Here is a 16824-nt window from a genome sequence, read left to right on the forward strand (position 1 = left end):
TAGATCATACGGAACAAGCCTTAATGTGGTGATGAGTACCAAGTGTTCCTGTGAGAACATGCTTCATATCAGCCAGCAATTTGATTAGCAGTAAAGGAAAAACATCAGAAGAACAAATGGAAGTGGGGAATACACTATTGTTTTTATGTATGCTACACATGTAAACTACTCCATAAACACACAGAATTTGGTGAAATATGCTATAAGTCTATTAACAATAAAATTATTGAAACTACTTATATGAATTGTAAGTTGAGTCAAAGCATCAATCATCTCTACTAACTTCAGTGGAGGTGTAAATGTGTTTATCAGGACAGGGATTTGCCTCATTGTAGCTGACAGTTTAATATAGACAAACATCTAGTGAAGGAAAACAAACCATTAGAAATAGTAATCTTACATCTTATATTTAATGGGAAGAGAATCAGTCCCTGCACTTAACTCAGGCAGGGGAGAAAAAACAACCACCAAACCAGAAATAAAGAGTAGAGAGCAGTTAAAGGAAAGGACTGGAAGAAAAGAAGGACAAACAAAGAAATTAAAGGGTTTGAAAAGTATACACAGGGAATATTAAATCTAAAAGAAAGATTGAAAATTTGAATTTGATCAAGCAAAATACAGGAAATTTTCAGTCCACCATTATCAGCTACTTATTAATTGAGAAGACATGTCTGAATTTATCAAGCAGAAAACACTAAACTAGCAATAATAAATTACTACCTAAAGAAAACCATAATTGAGAAAACACTACAAAAAATTGAAAAAATAACTTGCCTGAAAACCGAGGAGTTTTTCACTAGGCTTAATATGTCTCTGAAATTCACATTCCACTGGTTGTATTACTTTGATTCCATCTTCATAAAAAACATAAAACATGTTCCCAATTCCCAGACCTTAGGAACAAAAACACATTGAAATGTATAAAATTAAATAGTGACAAAAAAAGAAAATCCTTATCTTGAACTAAAAACCTCATCACATTTTTGGTATGAGATCAATTTGTTAATGTGTATAGTGCTAATACAGCTCATCCTATGGGATCGTCTGTTGTAAAACTAAAAGAAAATTTTTACGTTATTCAGAATTTCACATCGTTTTCTCCATTGGGAAGACAGTGTCTTTATGAGTACAGATCTGGAAATACATAATTTGACAGCTGCAGTAACAAAGATAACCTTATGGAAGCATTACACTGAAATCGAATTAATGTAAATTCTCCATGTAATCTTATTTTTCTTTTTCTGAGGGATGGAAAAGTTGAAGTAATTTCTCTATAAAGTTGAAAGAGAAGTTCTGAATCTTTGTTATAAACCCATATTTGACGTCACTTTTGGTCAAAGAAGGAAATATTCTGTATTGTATTTTATTGGAAAGCCAGAGCTGGGCAGATACTCATTCCAAGCTTGAAGGGCCTCAGATGTTTATAGAACTATTAAATCTTTCTACTGCAATGTTGCTAAATGAGAGACATGATGTAACATTTCGTGGAGAAGGTGGGAAGCAGATCTATAGCGTGAGGTCTCATAATATGTGTGATCATGCTCATGACCACAGAAAAGGACGTTCTCCTTACTTTATCATGTTCCAATTAAGACAGTTTTTTATTCGCTATGTGGATGCTATGATGGGTGATCTGTTCATATTTGTATAATTCGGTGAAGACAGTCACTCATAACATTACCATTATAACCAACTCGGACAGCTGAACCATGGTCTACAGTGATAAAAATGTAGATGTATCCTGGGTACAGGGCCCAAGCTTCCACGTGACATAAAAATATTTGGTATAGGTACACAGGAGAATAAACCCCAGGAAAAATAAATGAGTCTAAAATTCTGCTCATCCTAAATTCTGAAGAAAACCCTGTATCAATAGAGAGAGAATACACCTTAATATCAAATAAAATAATAAAACAATGAGGGGCAGGGAAAAGTGTGTGTTTCTGCATAGATCAAAGAATCACAGCATGGTCAGGGTTGGAAGGAACCTTTGGAGGTCACCTGGTCCAACCCCCAGCTAAAGCAGGGTCACCCAGAGCAGGTTGCACAGAGTTGCCTCCAGGTGGGTTCAGAATGTCTCCAGAGAAGGAGACTCCACAGCCTCCCTGGGCAGCCTGTCCTGGTGCTCTGTCACCCTCAAGGTAGAGAAGTTCTTCCTCATGTTCAGACGGAACGGCCTGTGCTGCAGTTTTTGCCCGCTGCCCCTTGTCCTGTTGCTGGGCACCTCTGAAAGGGGACTGGTCGCATCACCTTGACACCTGCCCTTGAGATATTTGTAGACACTGATAAGATCCCCCCTCAGTCTTCCCTTGTCCAGGCTGGACAGGCCCAGCTCTCTCAGTCTGTCCTCATATGGCAGATACTCCAGCCAATCATCATAACCCTTTGCTGGACCCCCCTCCAGTAGTTCCCTGTCCCAAACTGGGGAGCCCCAAGAAGGACACAGTACTCCAAATGCAGCCTCACTAGGGCAGAGCAGAGGGACAGGACAACCTCCCTCGACCTGCTGGCCACGCTCATGGGCAACTTGCTGCCCACCAGATCTCCCAGGTCCTTCCCCTCAGAGCTGCCCCCCAGCAGGTCAGCCCCAGCCTGTGCTGGTACGTGGGGTGGTTCCTCCCCAGGTGCAGGGCCTTACACTTGCCTTTGTTGAACTTGATGAGGTTCCTCTCCACCCAGCTCTCCAGCCCATCCAGGTCTCGCCGAGTGGCAGCGCAGCCTGCAGGGGTATCAGCCGCTCCTCCCAGTTGTGTATCATCAGCAACCTTGCTGAGGGTCCCTTCAGCCAGGTCACTGATGAATAACTACTGATCCCAGTACTGACCCCTGGGGAACACCAGTAGCTACAGGCCTCTAACTCGACCCTGCGCCACTGACCACAACCCTCTGAGCTCTGCCATCAGGCAGTTCTCGATCCACTGCACTATCACCCATCTAGTCCACACCTCCTGAGCTTACCTGTGAGGATACTATGGACACAGTGTCAAAAGCCTTGCTGAGGTCAAGGCAGATAACATCCACCATTCCCCTTTTATCTACCCAGCCAGTCATTCCATCACAGAAGGCTACTAGATTGATCAGGTATGATTTCCCTTTGGTGAATCCATGTTGACTACTCCTGATGACCTTTACCTCCCCATGCTTGGAGATGACCTCAGGATGAGCTGTTCCATCACTTTTCCAGGGACGGAGGTGAGGCTGACTGGACTGTAGTTTCCTGGGTCCTCCTTTTTTTCTGAAGACTGGAGTGACATTGGCTTTTGTTGAGTCCTCAGGCACCTTGCCTGTCCTCCATGACCTTTCAAAGATGATGGAGAGTAGCCTGGCAATACCATCTGCCAGTTCCCTCAGCACTTGAGAGTGCATCCCATCAGGGTCTGTGGATTTGTGGGTGTCAAGTTTGCTTAAATGATCTCTAATGTGATCCTCCTCATTCAAGGGAAAGTTCTCCTTTCTCCAGGGTTTTTCTGTTGCTTCCAGGGTCTGGGATTCCAGCAGACTGGCCTTGGCAGTAAAGACTGAAGGAAAAGGCATTCAGTAACTCCATCTTCTCCGTGCCCTTCGGTCAGCAGGGCACCCACCTCATTCAGCATCTGGCCCACATTTCCCTAGTCATCATTTTCCTGCTGATGTACTCAAAGAAGTCCTTCTTGCCCTTCACCTCCCTCACACAGATTTAATTCCAAACGGACCATAGCCTTCCTTGTTGCCTCCCTGCATACTCTGACAGCATTCCTATATTCCTCTCAAGTGGCTTGTCCCTTTTTCCACATCCCATAAACAACTTTCTTTTGTTTGAGGTCTTCCAGGAGCTCCTTGCTCATCCACACAGGTCACCTGCCCGCTTTGCTTGATTCCTTACTCATGGGGATGCACCTACCTTGAGCTTCGAGTGAATGATTCTTGAATATTAACCGGCTCTCTTGGACCCCCCTACTTTCTAGAGCTCTAACCCATGGGATTCCTCCAAGTAGGTCCTTGAAGAGGCCAGAGTTAGCTCTCCTGAAGTCCAGGGTTACAGTCCTACTTGTCGCCCTGCTTCCTCCATGCAGAATCTTGAACTCCACTATTTCACCAGCACTGCAACCAAGGTTACCCCCAACCTTCACATCCCCAACCAGTCCTTCTCTGAGTACAAAGTGTAGGAACACACTTCACTTTGTTGGCTTCTGCACCACCTGTGTCAAAAAATTATCATCAAAGATCTGCAGGAACCTCCTGGACTGTGTGTGCCTAGCTGTGTTTTCTTTCCAGCAGATATCAGGGAGGTTGAAGTCCTGCATGAGAACCAAGGCCTGTGATCGGGGGGCTGCTTCCAATGGTCTGTAGAAAACCTCATCGACTTCCCCTTCCTGATCAGGTGGCCTGGAGCAAACACACACAACAGCGTCGTCTGTGTTGGCCCATCCCTTAGTCATTACCCGTGAGCCCTTGGCTCGCTCTTCATCCATGCCCAGGCAGAGCTCGATATGTTCCAGTTGCTCCCTCACATAAAGAGCAGCTCCAGCACCTCTCCTCGCTGGCCTGCCTTAACTAAAACGTACGTGGCCATCCAGGACAGCATTCCGGTCACGCGAGCTGTCCCACCATGTCTCTGTTACTGCAACTGTGACCGCACGCAGATCTCTGATTCTTCCCGTCTGTTCCCACACTGTACCTGGGCGCACGGGCGTTTCAGAGAGGCAACTGAGCACACAGGTTTCCCAGGAGGGAGGTAAGTGGATCCACCACAGCCGTGGCCACCCTTGACATTCTTGGCCTTCTGGTTCTCATCTTGGGAGGCAGCTAAGGAACATTTATCGCTGCTCTGGTTGGCCTGGCTTGTTCCTCCACTAGATGTGATGGTGTGAGCATTGACGCTTTGGACTCTTCCCCAAGTCCTTCAGTTCAAAGCCCACCTCACCGAGCTGGCCAGCCTGCTGCCAAAGATGCCCCTGAGTCTTCTAGAAAGGTGGATCCCATCTCTCCCTAACAGGCTGTAGCCAGAGAATGTGCCATTGTCACTGAAGCCATAACCCCTCACAATGGCACCAACCATGAAGCCAGAAGCTGATCGATCTGCATTATAGTCCTATTTCTGGCTGCACCCCTTCCTCTTACTGGTAAAATAGAAGAAAAAATAGCTTAGGCACCAAAATTATTCACTTGCGCCCCCTGAGCTTTATAGTCTTCCTTGATTCTGCCCAGGTTCTGGCTTGCAGTGTCATCTATGCCCACGTGAAAGAGTAGCAGAGGATAGCAGTCCATGCTCTTGACAAGTTGTGGCAGCCTGTCAGCAACATCTAGGATCTTAACTCCCAGAAGGCAGCATACCCTACGTGAAGTCCTGTCAGGTTGGCAGACAGGCACTGCAGTATGTACACAGGTACATGGAAGTTCCTATTCCCCGTTAGAAATCACACAGGTACCACTGTCACTTAAAAGGCAGTGATATGCATCAGGGTGTCTGGCAATGCCCACAACAAGTGAGTTCAATTATCTCTGAGAAACCTTGCAGAATCATTTCCCACTTCTGGCCAAGTTTTCCTAAAAAGAAAAAAGGGGCAGTCTCCAAGCAGAGTTTTCCTCATTTTATATCAAACATATCTATTAATAGGATACCAAAAAGTGTGAGAGGAATTTGTCTGTGCTGCATTTGGTGTAGCACAGAAGCAGGCTCAGGTTTAAGGAAATTTGCCAATCCCGCCTATGCTGAGCACAGGGTGCACCAAGGGCAATATGCCCACTCTGGGCAGTGGGTACTTTCATGTGCCTTTGCAGGTAAATCATACAGCCTCCATAAGATAATATGTCAAGGTCTTGCTTCAAAGAACACCCGACACTGCATCCTGTAAGAACAGCTGGAATTTGTAGATAAGCCTGTCTGAGGTTAGGCTGCCCCTACCAGCGAACTCAGTGTGGAGATCAATGGCTGAGCAACTGGCTTATTGTATCTTGGTGAGAAATAAATATGTGTGGCTGGCTGAGGGGGAAAAAAAAAAAAAAATCTTTTCCTTTCTCCCTGGTCTACTTGACTAAAGTATATTGTAGTTATTAGCGGGATAAGTAATACTAGACTGTTAGGAAGTAAATCAGCTGATAGCCCCAAGCGACACAGACATCTGATAAACAGACTCCTGAAACTTCCCCCTCAGCTGCACATACTCCAAGGCAGCCTTTCCCACGCATCTGAAAAAACACTCCTCAAAAAAATCAAGGGGTTGCCAATGATATTTTCAGTTTTATTCAGGAGAAAATAAAAGTGATACCTTCCCAATAAGTGGTGAAAATACTCTACATTTGAAAACTTTCCTGTTAGAATCTTCTTGTGCACCAGTTTAACTGTTAACAGTGGAAGTGTATGAAGCTCTGAACATGGCATGTTTACTCTGCAGGGCCAGCAGGGAGGGGGGTCACAGCTGAGCCCCACTATAACCAGGAACTGACCACTTATACCAGCTGAGAAACTAGTGAAACAGGGATATTAAAAAAATAAAACTAGTTCATATTTGTAAACACACTGGGAAATGCCAAAGGTTACTATGTAATTAGGCAAATGAAGTATCAAATTTTTGAATCTTTAAATTAATTTAAAATAAATCTTTAAGAAATACGCAGAAATGCCATTTGCAGCATGAATTCATAGCAAAGCTTGATCCACTTACAGTATTATCAATCTTTCAGTGGAAGTAATTGAAAATATTTCCTGTTCCTGAAATACATTAATTCCTAAAGAGCAACTTTAAATTAAGAACAGGCTACTTGGAGCAATGGAATAAGAGCTCAACACTTCAATTACGATTTTTTTTTTTTGCAATACCCTTTATAAGACTATCTCATGTATATGAAAATTAAATCTCTTCATCAGTAACATATCCTTTCTGTACTTTCTATTAACAGCTGATACTGTCTGTATTTATATCTATCCTTCAGCTGGTCACACACCACAAACCTCTGTTACTCCTCCCAACATTTATTTACAAACCCTTCCCTGAGTGTAAGAAGAAAATGCTTTGTCTCATTAAGCACAAACAGGTACCTCAGTTTTAATTGAAATGTTTCAGATTATAATTTTGTCAAATAAGAATGATTCACACAAGAAAACTGGTCCCAACAGCATATAGGCTGATTGGTTGGAAGCCTTTATCATGTCAGAAACAAACAAAAGTTAAAGGTCTAAGTTTTAAATCTGAGCTTTTTGTTGTACCCCTCTGAGTAATTTTTGAACAGCTTATTTCCTTCTCTCTTCCCAAAAGGAAAAGCAGTTCACAAAGGTATGAGCATTTAAAGGATTATTTTCCACAATATTTTTTCTTTAAATAAAATCCATCAAACATTGCAAGAAGGAAGGTAACTGCTCTAACTGTAGAGTATGAAAAAACCCCACTAAACCAAAACCCACCAAACACAGAGGAAAGGAACAATAGATGAGCATTTCATCATAATATGGAGAATATAAAAAAAGCCATCTGTATTACTACCTTGCTCTCGCCACAATATGTTTGCAACTGCAGCATGTAAGAGAAAGAACAGAAAACACATATGAACAAGAAAAAACCCCCCATGAAATGATACATCAATTCTAAAATTATTATGATTCTTTAACCCCTGATTCACTAAAATACTTCTACGGGTAAATCAATGTAAACAATGAATTAACAATAAGGTTAAATAAAGTTCTTTATGTCACGTGACAAAATTGTGATTAGCTGTCATGGCTATTGGGGTTAGGGTAAACCCCATCACCCCCCATTATATCTGCCCCCCCAAGATAACTCCATTAGCATTTATCAATAGTGTGTTTCAAAGTCCATTACAAAAAGCACGTTGAGTTTACACGTAAATTATGTATTATTAATTACAGGTGATGTAATTTTCATCATTTCCTTTAAAAGCACTGGACTTTGAAGAGATTTATTTCAGGACATAGTTATGAGAGAAACATGTAAAGCCGAAGTGAATAGAAGATATTACTCTGTATTGCTGTAACACAGCCATGCTACTAAAGTTGTCATCCTGTATAATGTTTGCCATTATCTTTGGAAGATCAAGCTGGGAACTGTAAGATGGCATGCTAACCAGCTAAGTGCTTAAGTTGTTTCCGCGTATTGCACCATCTTGTTTACATTTTCATTTTACACCTTTGAGATGAATAAAACCTGATTATCTTAATTTTGCTCTTTCTGCCTGGGGAGAATAAAAATAAACATAAATATAATGTTGCAAATTTTAAATATTTAGAGCTCAGCATGCCATGGAATAAATTGTTTAAAATACCATTACTGAAAACCAGTGTTTTGCAAAGTAATGATCTTAAGAAATACAGAAAAATTAAAGGAAAGGAAAACAACACAGAGAACAGGTATATGTCACAGAGAGACATACTGAAATTGTAATGTTCAATGAAACGCAGCATTTCAAGAGCTAAAAACATTAATGTATTTTTTAAAAAAGTTTGGAAAAAGTAATGGAAGACACATTATTAAAAATCATGATGGTATACAGAAGACCCTCAACTGCTGACTGCTTAAGGTTAAGAGTAGAAACAGGAACAACTATCATTCCTGAATAGTCCCAGATACTATGATTTTCCCAAGCACCTTCTACTGGGCTGAAGACAGGACCAAGATAGGTCTTCTGCCTCATGCAGCACAGTATTTCTCTTGTTCTTGAGCTCTGAAAGAATATACAGAGCTGCAAACATGTAGAAGGGTCCTTCGAAAAAATGTCAATCTGCTTTGTGACAAGCTCAAGATTTAGAGTCTCAGGATAACAGAGCTACTGGGCTTTTGTTTTTTCTCTCCCTCTCCTCTACTATTTTTTGTCCCCTGATTTTTTTTTACCAATTCTCTCAACAGAGCGATCTCATTATATGACCTTAGACACAGTATTTAAACTGTGTCATTCAGTTATTCCTTGATAAAATGAAGGTGATGATTACTTTTTCAGTGCTCTGAAGTGTACAAATGAGAGATCCCCACATAAGCAGAATGTAGCAGTTTTACTGTTTAAGTGAAGTGATACTGAATATTAGAATTAAAAAAAGTTCCCCTTTCCTAACACTGAACATCAATGCAGCTTTCAGACACGCTCGGTCTTTGGTTTATTATCTTTAAACCAGTTTAACTCTCTGGATTATGTGTGCATTATTTTCAAATACCGTCCTCGCGTTTCCTTTAACCATTAGGATGCAATAAACTGCCAAAAGCCAAGATTAATGGAGTGTGCCATCTCGTCACTTACTCAGGCTGAGTAGTAAACCTTTACAGCAGGAGGCAGAATTTCTGTTGAACTGCTGCTAAAGTGAAAATGGAGTCAACATATTTTAAATTTATTTCTCAGTCATCTGCTTTTATCTGATTTCAGGTTGTTACTTTCAGGAGAGGCTGGCTTTGAAGGAAGTCTTGACTACACTGGCCGAGTATGTGTCCTCCGGACATCCAACTGCTCTGAATGAAACTTCTTGGCAACTAAATTGCTAACACCACTGTAAGTCTTAGATTTATATCCAGTGCTGACAGCACTGAATAGATTTGGTGTACTGTATGTTTCAGTGGCAGACATGAACAAGAGCATTTAACGTGTCTCTTCTAAGCAACGTTTGGTTGCTTGTGTTTAAAATATTTGATTATTCTCCTGAATTAGACCTCTGACTACAATATGAGTTGCAATCATGAGATGGAGTATTAGTTTAATGCTTTATTGGCAGCTATTATTTTTTAAATAAATACGTGATCAGTTGGTCCTTCTCATCAACTAAATAAGGCACCTGCTTTGCAAGCACTATGCAGTCAAATCTTTCTGTATAAAAGCTGACAACTTCAAAGAGGGAATGTCAAGGTGTTTGTATTTGTTTTCTTTTGCCGAAGTGTTAAATAGGTCATTTGTACTTTGACAGACAGGAGGAGGAAAGACACAGCCCTGTGGTACCAGAGGCCACTGATAACTGGCCTCGGAGTGGCACTGGTGGCACTAATCACAACCTTTGGACCTGGCAGTTCAGCCAACTTTCAGTTCACCCCGCTGTCTGTGCACCTAGCCTGTACTTTGTCAGTTCTTCTTTGGAGATATCATGGCAGACAGTGTCCAAAGGACTTCTAAGGACAAGATAAACATCTACTCCTCCCCTTATCCACTCCACAAGTCACCTGATTACAGAAGGCTCTCGGGCTGACTAGGCACACTGTTCATAAATCCATGCTGACTGCTCCTAAACACATTCTTGTCCTTCATGTTTTTAGGAATGGTTTCCAGGGTTATTTGCTTCCCAGGGATCAAGGTGAGGCTGCTGGGCCTATCATGTCTAGGATTCTCCTTCTTGCCTATCTTGAAGAGTGACACTGGCTTTCTTCCAGTCTGCAGAAACTTCCCCTGATCCTTCAAAGCTAATCCAGAGTGGCCTCGCAATGCCATGGGCCAGTTTGCCCAGCACCCGTGGAGGCATCCTACCCAGCCCTCTGACCTGGAAGTGTCCAGTTTGTATAAACGGCTTCTAATCTGATCCTATCCACCACAGATAAGGCTTCCTTGCCAGAGGAGGAATTTCTTCACAGACTTTCCCAGTGGTGTTACATTCCTGGGGCCATTTTTGCCAGGAAAGACTGAGGTGAAGACGACCTTCAGTACAACTTGACTCTTTCCATGCCCTTTATCACCAGGTCCCCCGCCCCACTCGGCAGCAGGTCCGTATGTTCCCTAGCCATCTTTATGCTGATGTCCTCATACAAGCCCATTTTTTGCCCTTCATGTCCCTCACCAGATTCAGTTCCAGATGGGTTTTGGCACTTCTTTTATCCCTGCATGCCCAGACAGTGGCTCTACAGTCAGTTGACAGTTCTATGCTTGTCTATTTCATCTTATATGTCTTAATAACGCAAATTTATTTCACCAGGGCAACCTGGAGGATCTTCTTTAAAATTAGTTTTCCCTTCACATTGTCAGGAAAGAACCATGTAATGTATGGCATTGAGACCCTATACATTTAGCCATAAAATTATACTATTTATCAGTCTTTTTTCTAGGGATGACATAGGAATGAAAATAAAAAGTAATTACAATTATTCAACGGTGTGAAACTACACAGCATCAAATGAAATGACTTAAGATGCTAAGTACAGAACACATTAATTTGTGTTAATGCAAAATGATATGTGTGGTTCTGAGCTTTGCTCACCTAATAGAGATCAAGAAACCTCACATTTTTTAATAGGTCCTATAACTTCTATTCAAGAAAAATGTCCAGTCTTGAAATAAAGACTGTAATGCTGGATCAAGAACAACATCTGTAGATGGAAAGTATGCTAAGAAACATATTCTTTACCTTCCTTTATGGTTAAGCTAAAATTCACGTATTTAGTAGCCAGACCCTATACTCAATTCTCACACATTTATAAACTTCAAGACATAAAAGTACATAATTATTGATAGATTTTAGTAAATTTTTTTTGGTTTTAAGACAGAACACAGCCCATCTTCTCTTTGCTTTATTTCCCTGATGTATAAAAAGGAGGGTATTCAGACAACATACAGTTATTAAATAATATAAGGAGATGTACTGAGAGCCTTGCAGAAGATACTGTACTCAAGGAGTTAGTGACCTTGAGTAGGCTATGTCTGCTACATCGGGCCTTGTACGTAAGGCTTGAGAAGCCTGTGTGTTAGCATGGGTAGCTGCTGCAAGGGTATATGCCACAACGCTTGTAACAGACTGCACTGCACACTGGTGGGTGTTATGACAGAGGTAACATTGTGACCTGTCAGAAGATATATGGTTTTGTTTGTCAAACAAGATAAAAGCCGCCATAATATGGGAGGGAGAAGGAACCTCTCCATGGACGGGATCTGCACAGCATGCTGTGGGAAAATCCATCTGGAGTTTGTCTGATGCCATATGCATGCAGGGTACCCAGTGTCTGAAGAGATGTGAGATTTACTTGCTATTCCTCTTTTTACTCTACCTTAAAGCAGCTATTTTATTACACCATTTGTTGCTGGGCCTTTTATATTGACATCCAAAAAGAAGCCTGCACCATGCCTCCCTCTCCCCCCACCTACTCAGTGCAGAACAGGGGAGAATCCATGTTTGAGGATATCTTACTTTTTTTTTTTTTTTAAACACACACAGCTCCATAAATACCACTCTTCATGGCCCTTACATAGCTATTATATGCTTTTGTGCTCAGACCCAGCCTTTGATTATGAGTAGCTAATATAACACCCGAAAGCCTACTCTTCATTATTCATTTTGTGTGTTTGCTGAACAGTAATAGGTTGCACATTTTTCAGTAAACTCTGTCCTTAGTAATTCATGAAATTCTGCAGCAGACAGTAACAGCAGTACAGATTCTTATCCTCTTTGGATGAAAACAACAACTGCAAAACCCCATGGTATTTCTGTTACTAAATGAATAACAGAGTACTACAATGTCACTTTCCAAATAAATTCTTTATCCTACTCCTTATCACATTGGTAATAAATGTCATTACATTCACCTTTCTGTCTCAACAGCCAATGGTAGAGCTTTCAACTGTGTCAACTACAGTGTTCTTCCTCCTTGCTTTTCTTTTTCTCAAACATTTAAGGCATAAGAATTGGAAATAAAGTATATGTGTGTATATATATATGTACATAGATATTTTGCTAAGAATGACATTCAGTGAATTTGGAGATTAGATTTAGCTCTTCTGCTCCCTTTTGGCCATATAATTACATGTTCACATTATCAGTAATCAGTACAGAATACTATATATATCCAAAGAAAAACAAGATCAGGGCAATAAGATTCAGAAAAGAAACCTGTTCTTGAAGTACAATACTTCGTTTTCTTCCAGAAACAGTTTTCTGTCCATCACATGCATCAGTGGTCATTATGCAAGAAGATGTTGAATGCACTTTTAAAATCTTTTAACTTTTAAAACACTTTTCTTTTAAATTAAAAACTGACATTCTTTTGCAACGATTTTATGTATGTGTGGTTAAATAATCTGAAAATTTCCTTTCTTTTCTTCTAGCGTTATGTATGATGAAAATAAAATAATAAATTTCCATAAAATGTTATTTTGTGGCACTGGCACTCAAAAAAAGTGGATATCCAATAAAACTTTAACACCTGAGAAGTTTCCTAGCTTTCTGCACTAAAAGAAAAATCCAGTTTAAAATGGTTTTAAGAAGAGGGAAAAACAGCAGAAAGCCATCTTTTCTGCACTCTGTATTATTCTGATAAATGGGGGGGTGGGGTGCGGGGTGGGGTGTTGGAACCACTGACATCTTCTGAATGCAAATAATGATTTTTCATTAATATAGAACCACTGTTGGGGGCTCCGGGTTTTGTCTCAACAAAACACAAGCCTTGTGTTTAAAATTATGGAAATATTTACCTGAATTTCTCTAAGAAGGTAACAGCTGATAAATAACAGTCAACAGGTTTATATCAGCTCATTATGCTAGACTTTGCACCGCCACATCAGAAATCACTGTCCCTTTCCAAGCCTTCAATCTCATAATGGCAAGAGGTCACAAGCAGATGTAATAGACAATAGGACAATGAAGAAGATGCAATAAGGCCAAATGGCAAAAGCGTGGAATTCAATGTTATTTTTCACAATTATGCCACCATAATCTGCTATACTTCTAATTGTACAAAAAAGTAATTTCAAGTTTCAAGGGATGCTCTCTGCTTACTTCATTGATAGCCACGAACACCGTCCTTACTAATCATATACACATCATAAAGAAAATGTATCTTACTCTTTTTTCCAGTATCTCTAATGTATAAACACATGTCTTTATGTTACAGGGTAAATCTATACCATCATTACTATCTGGTTGCTGAGCCACACAAGGTTTTAATTATCATTTTTATTTTAAAAAATAATAGTGCTAAAAGTGAGGATGAGATTAAGGTGATTTACTTTTTGCTCAACTTCTACTATCAAGCAGACTGGAAACATATATGCACATATCTGCTTATAATTTTATTCTTATTTCATAAGAAATTCAGATTTGTTGGTTTTATATACAATTACCTATAAACCTTATTTTTTAATGAAGCAAACTTTTTTCCTGAAGTTATCTGTTGCTTGCTTCAACAATTTGTGAAGTAATTATGCCAATACAAATTCTATCAAAATTCCATTCTGTTCTTATGTGACATGCACTTGAATCTCATGTAAGATTAATACAATAACTAAATATCTGTTTTTATGACTCTTAAACTGTTGTTCAGAAGTTATATGTCAAAGTTAACTGCATTTGGTCAAATATGACCATGTTACCTTATTGTTCATTGATTTATTTTCTATAAATCTTTATAATTAATCATGCTGAAGTCCCTTCCCATAGCACATTAACTCAAACCAGTCTACACTAGCAGGAAGAAAAAATGGTTCATGAGCTGAATTTCTACCCTATACATGGAAGTTTAAAGTCTTTGCCTCTGATGCTGTCAACAAATATAAACTTGTTTAGCTCTGCCATAAAATTAAATGCCAGCATAAATTATCTCTGAAGAAATTAGGTAAATAGGTACCATTCAGTATAAGATATGACAGGAAGCTTCTATTAACATTGCATAAAGGCTTTCAGAGAAAATTTAGGCCATAAATCACAGTCAAAAGGCTTTCAGTCTCATTCCAAGTTCTAGACAGTGGAGATGCCTGGTTGCTTATGATGGCCATAAAGCTGTCAAGTCAGTAGCATTCAGATCACATAATCCCTTGTTAGGTAATAGGTCTATGTTAGGTAATACACAAAAATGGCACAGTTAGAAATAGATCTACTTAGTGGTATGGAACGGGTATATTATTTTTTAAATTTAATCACAAGACACAGTACATAAGGCAGATAATTTTAATCCTGCTTTTTGTGACTAGTCGGAATCTGTAGGAGAGGTTGCTTTGCAACACAAGAGTCCGTGATGGATGACCAAGAGTAAAAGCAACCAAATATTAAAATATCATCAAGTACTGTCAAATTGGTCTTGAAAATGCCTTAATAGCATTACTTGATAATTTTCTATCATGATAGTTGTCTCCCCAAGGTACACACGTATGCCTCAATAAATTTTAGAGAAATACTTAAGAAGTCATACTAATCAATAGTAAACTAAACTGCACTTTATAAAATGAAGTTTTCGAAAACATTAAGAGAATGAAAATATTCTAAAAACCAGAAAATGAAATAAACAACAATAAACCCACAACACTGTTTAAAGGGAACAGAACATGTTTTCATGATCTATGACTAGCTCCATAGGATTATGCTACATTGAAACTGAGAAGAAACCAAAGCAGAACTGATAAATATACCTGTCAAAGTCATTGAGAAAGAAGAAGATAAAAAAAAAACCCAACAATGGATTTTTAAAGTTACTTCACTTCCAAATATTTTACTAGTATATGAATCTTAAGTATCTGAAAATCACCCTAGAAATATTCCCTTGTCTTTGATGATCACTCTTTTTTATTTTCCTGATTTCTGAACTGCCAGATTTTCTTTTTTAGATCTATAGATTACACTGATGGTCTCTATTCCATTATTTCAATTAAATATTCCCATGCTACTATAATTTTTCCTTCCTATCCTTTTTTTAAGATTATAAAATGATTTATTTATAGTCCTTAGCTATGCATTATATTCCACATTCAGCTAACTTTATTTTGACTAAAAAATGAAATTTGGACCAATTCCATTGGTCCTACTACTACCTGAATCTAACCTAAATAAACAAATTCCACAGATGGAAGTTGCCATTCCTTCTTCCACTATTTGTGATTATTACTGTACTTTGTATCAAGAAAAACGGCAGCAACATCTTGCCAACTCAATCTTCCTCATAAGTGTATTGTCAAGACACCGTGTCAAATTATCTTTGGTCTACGTTTGAATTCTTCTGCTTCCCCATAGTGTTTCAACAAGATCAGGCTGATGATTTTCATTTGCCTTATGGCTTCAAGGAGTTGGGTTGATCCAAATCTGTGTTTGTGACTATCAAAGGTAGCCATCAACATAAATCTGCAGTGGGCCTGTCAGCTTGTGTGCTCATGCTTTAAATGCTGCTAAATCCAGTAGTATGGAGGAGAAAGCTATCAGTTACTAAAATGTTTGAAAATTCCTTAAAGTACATCTGCATGTACTGCAAGCTAGAAAATGAAAAGCCACCTTTATCAGTTACTGTAGAGATGCTGGAGTGCTAGAATAAGGACCCTATTTACAAAAAGAGAGAAATATCAGTCCTCAAGAAAAGTAGCAGCTTTAGTTACAATTAACATTCCATTTTTGTGCTAACAGATGAAGTTCCAACAGCTTGACATTCCTTTACATCAATGCAGCAGCAAAGGACCCAGAAATCACCACAAGCGATTGCTCAAGGTAGAAGTATTGTGATACCAGAATTATTCAAGGTTTAAATTGGACTGATATGAACGTTTTTTCTTAATGTTCCATTGAGAATATACCTCTATAAATATTTTTCCTTATTTTCACAGAAGCAGTATAATAATTAAGAGGCTGATTAAATACTTTCTACCTTACAAAGGAACCACAAAGAGAGTAAATGATGTGTAGTCAAGACAAACATTTAAAATAAAAAGGTTCAAATGAAGTACATAAAAATACTTGCTAAAAGTTGTTTCAGATGTTTGGTCTGGTGCTATTAGTTTTGAATAATTTTCAGACTATATCATGAAGTTCAAGAGCAGTACTGCTACATATGCCCCTAGAAGCTCCCCCACTCCTTGGAACTTGGTAACTTGAGTAGCTGCAGGTTAGACTGAAGTGTATATCCCAGACAAAAGAATAGACAACACTCGCACAGAATTCAATTCAGTAAGAAATCAAAGGAAATG

General features: G+C 39.4%; 1 protein-coding gene across 4 annotated transcripts in view; it reads right to left on the reverse strand.

Moving 5' to 3' along the window:
- Positions 1-16824, reverse strand: part of FSTL5 (follistatin like 5) — a 322952-nt gene that overhangs the window by 44402 nt on the left and 261726 nt on the right. For 2 of the 4 annotated variants that reach the window (XM_055696626.1, XM_055696621.1), the window contains exons 11-12: positions 7461-7487; positions 775-893 (exon numbers count right to left, since the gene is read on the reverse strand). In XM_055696626.1, the coding sequence (XP_055552601.1) occupies positions 775-893; positions 7461-7487 (146 nt within the window). The remainder of the gene's footprint in view (positions 1-774; positions 894-7460; positions 7488-16824) is intronic. The other 2 variants (XM_055696639.1, XM_055696630.1) reach the window with 1 other exon arrangement.

This window comes from Falco cherrug, chromosome 1 (assembly GCF_023634085.1).
Source record: "Falco cherrug isolate bFalChe1 chromosome 1, bFalChe1.pri, whole genome shotgun sequence".
Taxonomy (NCBI): Eukaryota; Metazoa; Chordata; class Aves; order Falconiformes; family Falconidae; genus Falco; species Falco cherrug.